The sequence below is a fragment of the Molossus molossus genome, unplaced genomic scaffold (assembly GCF_014108415.1).
Source record: "Molossus molossus isolate mMolMol1 unplaced genomic scaffold, mMolMol1.p scaffold_m16_p_2, whole genome shotgun sequence".
Taxonomy (NCBI): Eukaryota; Metazoa; Chordata; class Mammalia; order Chiroptera; family Molossidae; genus Molossus; species Molossus molossus.
In genome coordinates this window covers 87,238,157-87,244,156 of record NW_023425355.1, presented here as the reverse complement: position 1 = coordinate 87,244,156, position 6,000 = coordinate 87,238,157, and the positions used below count along the sequence as shown (strand labels likewise).

Below are 6,000 nucleotides of genomic sequence, written 5' to 3'. Positions count from 1 at the left end.
ATTCATCTATTGTTGAACATTTTGGCTAGTTCTGCCTTTGGCTACTGAGAATAGTGCTCCTTTAAACATATATGTACATATATTTGTTTGAGCACCTGTTTTCAATTCTTTTGGTTATATAAGAACAGAACTCCTGAGTCATATGGTAGTTCTATGTTTAACTTTTTGAGGAACTGCAAAAGTTTTCCACAGCAGCTGAATCATTTTACATATCCACCAGCAATGTATGAGGGCTCTAATTTCTCCACATTCTCACCGACATTTGTTATTTTTACTGTTGTTTGATAATAGTCATCTTAGTGAGTGTGAAGTGTTTCTTCACTGTGGTTTTTGTTTGCATTTCTCTAATAACTAATGCATTTGAACATCTTCACCCATTCTTTCTTGCTGTCATGTTATGTTATTTTTGTTTGTTCATGATTATTTTAAAGGGAGAAAGAGTGGTGAACACAGAGGCATGCCACCTGAACTCCCTTTCAATGAAAGCCTTCTTGTCCCAGTTGCTGAGAGGACTCCCCGTTAGGGCTGTCTGCCCCTTCAGGGCTTACCTCAGCTGCAGAGAGCTAACTGTCCCAAGATTAGACCCATCCTAGTGTAGCCATGTTTAATGACTTACCAAGGTGATATATAAATATCTCGCCATCTCAGCATAACTCGAGACAACTCTGAAGGGCTACTACTCTAGCTCTAGACTGCCCCATGAGGTTAGCCAAGTCCTGTATCATAGCTTGTCTGACCTGTCTGTCCAGTCTTGCTCCCTTCTTAGCCATTCCATTGATATTTCTCCAAAGAGCACTCCTCAGTAAACATCCTTCTGCACACTTAATTCTGTTTTTGTGTCAGCCTTCTGATGAACCCAATTCATAAGAGACCATAAATGCATATGTCTGGTTCATTGACTTGAACTGGAAATGGTACAAATCATTATTTCTTTAATTTTCCAGAAATGTATTTAATATTTGCTCATATATGTTTTTATATGGCAAGATTAGGACTGTTTACTTTTGATGTCCTTCTTAAATCTCATGTAAGCTCTGAGCTACAGAGCAGTGACAGTCTTGAAACATCAGAGGCCTGATTTATGATGCTTTCAGCCAAATATTTTAGTTTTCAGTGAAATTAAGCTACTCCCTTAAAAATTGCTCAGTGAATCAAAGGTACTATGTGAATGCACCTGATATTTAGAAAAATGTTTCACTTTCTTGTTGATTGGGGTGTTTAAGTACTTTGAAAATATTATCTTTGAAATTTCAATAGTGGGAGTTATTCAAATCTGGGGTGTCTATAGCAATCACCATGCTTTGTGTTCCTTAAATTGGATTATGTGTCCAAAAAGTCAGTATTCAGCTTTCGATTTCACTTCTCCTGCATCATCATATCCCTCTACTTCTGCATTTTACCTTTTAAACCCTTCTGGTTGCCCTGAAGGTTCAAGTCAGCCATGTCTGTGGCTTCTTGGGCTTTGTCAGAAACTTGAAGATCCCCCTTTCCCTCAACTTTTTCTTTGATTATGGCTATAGCTAGATTGAGGAAAGAGAAGCCATCTTCTCTCTGCAGAATTATATAGCATTACATACCCCGAGGGAGCTTGTGGGTTAGTCTTAATGGGTATAGTTTCTGTGGAACAATTCAAATCTGTTCTCATGGACTCTTTTATGGCATCAGTGCTTTCATAATCGTAATAAACCATTTCTACATCTACTTGAGTTTTTTTGAGTCACCCTAGGAAGGGATCTGACCTGGGGTAAAATGTCTATTCATGTTATGAATGAGTAGTAATGTGTTCATTTTCTATTGCTGTGTAACAAGTTACTACAAATTTAACAGCTTTAAACAACACACATTATTAGTTCAGTTTTGTGGGCCAAGAATCCAGGCACAGCTTAGCTGGATCCTTCGCTCAGGGACTCACAAGGCTGCAGTTGAACTGTTGGCCAGGCTACATTCATTTCTGGAGTTTGAAGTCTTCTGCCAAGCCCACGTGGTTGTTGGCTGAATCCATTTCCTTCTGGTTGTAGGACTGAGTTCTTGGCTTCTTACTGGCTGTTCACCAGAGGCTGCCTTTAGGTGCTTTAGGCCACCCATAGTTCCCTGCCATGTGGCTCTCTCTTTGAGCAATTATAATATGACTTTTTAGTGATCAGAAAGAGGACCTATCTAGTGTTTGCTAGAAAGATGAACTCATATCTCCATCATCCTGTCTCACCTTCACCATATTCTATTGGTTAGAAGCACATATTCCACCCACACTCTAAGGGAGGGGGTTATGCATGGGTGTGGCTCATTTGGGCTCATCTTAGGTTGTATCTGTCACAGCTGTCAATGAATACTAGCTGTTTACCTGTATTCAAATCTAAATTCTCCCAGAAAGATACAGATGAAATTGCATGTCTGGTTTCTCATCTCACATATCTGTCATTAGAGGCCTTGCTGTTGTTCAGAACAGGCTTTCCAGCTGTCCCTTCATGGTGGACTTGAATACCTCAACAATATGTCAGAGGTGCTTGAATCAGTGTTGGATTGGGTGAATATGTTTTTACATCATTGCTTCTTCTAGGGAAAACTCTTTTTGACAAATCAAAAGTCCACCTGTGTTACAGTAATCAAGTTATACTTCTGCCCCTCCTTCTCACAGACTGTGCACTTCTGGAGGAGGGTTGCAGTCAAGGACTAGTCTGCCTCCTTAATTCTAATGTAGTCCCCTGCTTCTATCCCTGGACCTGGATAGAATGGTACTCAGTGCAGAAAATAACTGCAGACATTTTAAAGGCAGAACAGTATGTGACTTTTGCCTCATTCTCTACTTTGGTCAACCGGGGGTATACCGAATTATTTTTTCTTAATGGATTTTTGATTAGGACGAGTATATAATTAGGTTAGTTTACAAGCTCATAGGAGGCACCTATTGCTATGAGGAGGTATTATATATGTCAAGGAAAAAGAAAATAAGAGTAAGAACAATTTTCTAAACATCCACTGGTGTCCTTATTGACATTGGGCTCAGACTTTCCTGAGACATGAGGCCATAATTTTGGTAGAGAAAGGGCAAGACTCTGAGCCCACCAATACAGGATGAGGAGGGACAGCTGAGGGGCCACCTGAAGCCTAGCAGCTTGGGCCCTTGGCTGGGGCTGCCCACCCTGAGCGGCTCAGTGTGCCTGGGGATAGCAGATAGAAGCTGGCCCTTTCCAGCAGGACACCAGCCAGGCTCCAGTGTGAACAGCTGCCCATACTGAGGCCTGAAGAAACAGCAAAGCAGGCGCAGCAGCAGTGGTAGCAGGCCACAGGTGATGACCATGCTCTGCCTACAGCTTGATGAGGCACACCTCTCATGGAGAGCCACCTTGCTTTTCTACTTCCTGGCTGTGTGTCCTTGATCAAGTGATTCAGCCTCTTTGAGTTTAATTTCTGGATTTGTAAAATGGGAATGATAGCAGCATCTACCTCACAGCTTGCTGTGGAGAGAAAATTAGTATATTGCCTGGGTCATAGGAAGCCCCCAATAACATATTAATATGTATGCATTTCTTAATGCAGAAAGGATCTCCAATATGCTTGGCATTGTGTTAGGTTATGTCACTGGGGAGTTGTGGTGGGTCACAGGGAGGATAGGGACTGTGATGTCCTTTCCAGCTTTTAGTTCCAGGCAAGCAGTAAGTGATTCTTGTCAGGCAGTTATGACCTTCACTCCTCCCATCTCCTGTTACCAGCCAGTTACACCCAGCATCTGTGGTCCTCTAACACTCTCAAGCATCCTCTGTACAATGGCTGCTCCCTCTGCCCGGATCACCATTCTTGCAGACATCCACAGGGTAGCTTGTATCCTCACTTCCTTGGAGACTTTGTTCACACAGAAAATAACAAGCAACTCCTCCCCACTAGAAATTTTTTTTCCATTATTGATTTTTAGAGAGAGAGGAAGTGAGAAGGAAAGAGAGATAAAAACATTGATCGGCCGCCTCCTGCATGCCCACCCCCCGCACTGGGGATTGGGCCCACCACCTGGCATGTGTCCTGACCAAGAATTGAACCGGCAACCTTTTGGTGCATGGGTTGATGCTCAACCACTGAACCACACAGGTCAGACTGGTTATTTATTGTTTGCAAGCTCCATAGAGGCAGGGACTTAAAACCCTCAAGCCACCAATAGTGTTTGATAACATATCTGAGGTACTTAGTATTTGCTGACCAAGTGCATAAGAAAGGGGGTCAGGAATACTGGTTCTCAAAGGGCCTCACTGAAGGAGAATGGTATTTGGTGTCGTCTGCAAGGAAACGTGACTTTTATAAAGAAAAGAAGGAAGGGCCTCCAGGTGAAAAGCACAGTAGGAGTAAGGGCAAAGAGGCAGAAATAAAACTGCTCTTTAAGGACAGTAGTTGCGTCTCAAATCTTTGGAAACACCTGTAAAGACTTCCTGCTGCAACTCTCCAAAGAGGATCACATGCTAGGGCCTCTCCGGCCCCAGGCCCCGCCCCCAAGGGGCGAGGCGGGGACCAGGCGCGCAGGCTCACTTGTGCTCCGACAGCGCCCAGGCCTGTGGACCCAGAGGCCTTGTCGCGCAGTCTGTTTTGGTGGCGGCGGTGGCTTTGGCTCCGCCCTCCCGCCGCAGCTCTTCACCGTCGTCCTGAGCAGTCGCTCTGAGGGAGAAATGCCGCCGCCAGGCAGGGCCCTGCTCTGGCTAGGACTGGTCCTGGGCTCTTTCTGCGCCTCTCTAGGGTCCGCAGCGCTGGGCAATGATGCCAAAGGTGATGCCTGGGCCCCTGCCTAGATTGTGGGGCTCTCTTTCTCCCTCCCAGCTCCCCTCCATTCTTCCCTCCCTACATTTATTCTTTCCTCCTTCTCTCCCTCCCGCACAGTTTTCCTTCTTCCTTCCTTCCATCCAGCCTTTCTTCCTTCCCTCCCACCCACCCATCACTTTTTCTTTCCTCTATCTATAATTCCCCCCTCCCCAAATTATTCTTTCTGTTCCCCCTTTTCTCCCCCTTTCTCTTCGTAGGTCTCTTCCTCTCCCCCTTTCATCCAGGCTTCATACTGTAGCCAAAGCCTAACCCTGGCACCCAGTACTGAGGCTTCCTCTGTGCACTCACTCCCACCATCCCTGACTTGGTTACCTGGTTTGTCAAGGTGCAGGGTACAGCCATGGGCCTTTCAATACCCTAGCACCTACCATGAGTTGGGGTTCAGTGTCAGTACAGGTCATCTCACTGAAGCTCCACCGTCTCCTGCAGACGCTCTGAATGTGCTTCTAATCATCGTGGATGACCTGCGCCTTTCCCTAGGCTGTTATGGGGACAAGCTCATAAAGTCCCCAAACATCGATCAACTGGCATCCCACAGTCTCCTCTTCCAGAATGCCTTTGCCCAGGTATGTCTGGGGTCCTCTAGGTGTGGATGTGTTTGTGCCTTGTACACTGAGGGTTGGGAGGGGTCGCCTCAGCAGTTGTTAGATGGCATTGATTGTGTGAGGCATCTCTTTATTAGGGGGAAGCATCATTTGGAAAATGGCGGTTGTGATAACCTTTTGTCCATTGACAAGGAAGCTTGTGCTTTCAAGGGTTCCCTTTCTCCTCGAGTACAGGGTATGCACTGGCCCTGACATGCTCAGGATGGTCCTGACCAGCTTTCTTCTCCAAAGAGGGGGTTGCCTAGTCTTGAGAAGGAAGGGGTGCTGCAGAATACCACTGTCAGACCTGCCAACTAACCTCAAGTGAGTGCCAGCTAGCTTGCCATGGTGGCACCCATTCTTGATTCCCCTCATGTGGGCACCCCCAGGACCTTTGCCTGCTCTGTGCACTTGTGAGATACTATTGTATAGAAGGAGGACACAATCATCTGCTGGTTTGAGGGGCTGAGTCCTTCCCTCCCTCTTTCCTGGGAGACATTTCTGGTGACTGAGTGAGACCCAAATCCCACTGGTTGGCTTTGAGATCTGCATGACTCAGCTGCCAAGCTGTTTGCTGAGGACTCTGTAGGTTGCCTGGTTACAGTTTAGCTCCCAG

General features: G+C 45.7%; 1 protein-coding gene across 3 annotated transcripts in view; it reads left to right on the top strand.

Moving 5' to 3' along the window:
* The first annotated feature begins 4,572 nt into the window (after nucleotides 1–4,572).
* The window catches only part of IDS (iduronate 2-sulfatase), a 290,420-nt gene continuing 288,992 nt past the window's right edge, over nucleotides 4,573–6,000 (top strand). For all 3 annotated transcript variants that reach the window (XM_036271020.1, XM_036271019.1, XM_036271018.1), the window contains exons 1-2: nucleotides 4,573–4,746; nucleotides 5,230–5,366. In XM_036271020.1, the coding sequence (XP_036126913.1) occupies nucleotides 4,650–4,746; nucleotides 5,230–5,366 (234 nt within the window). In that variant the 5' untranslated portion in view covers nucleotides 4,573–4,649. The remainder of the gene's footprint in view (nucleotides 4,747–5,229; nucleotides 5,367–6,000) is intronic.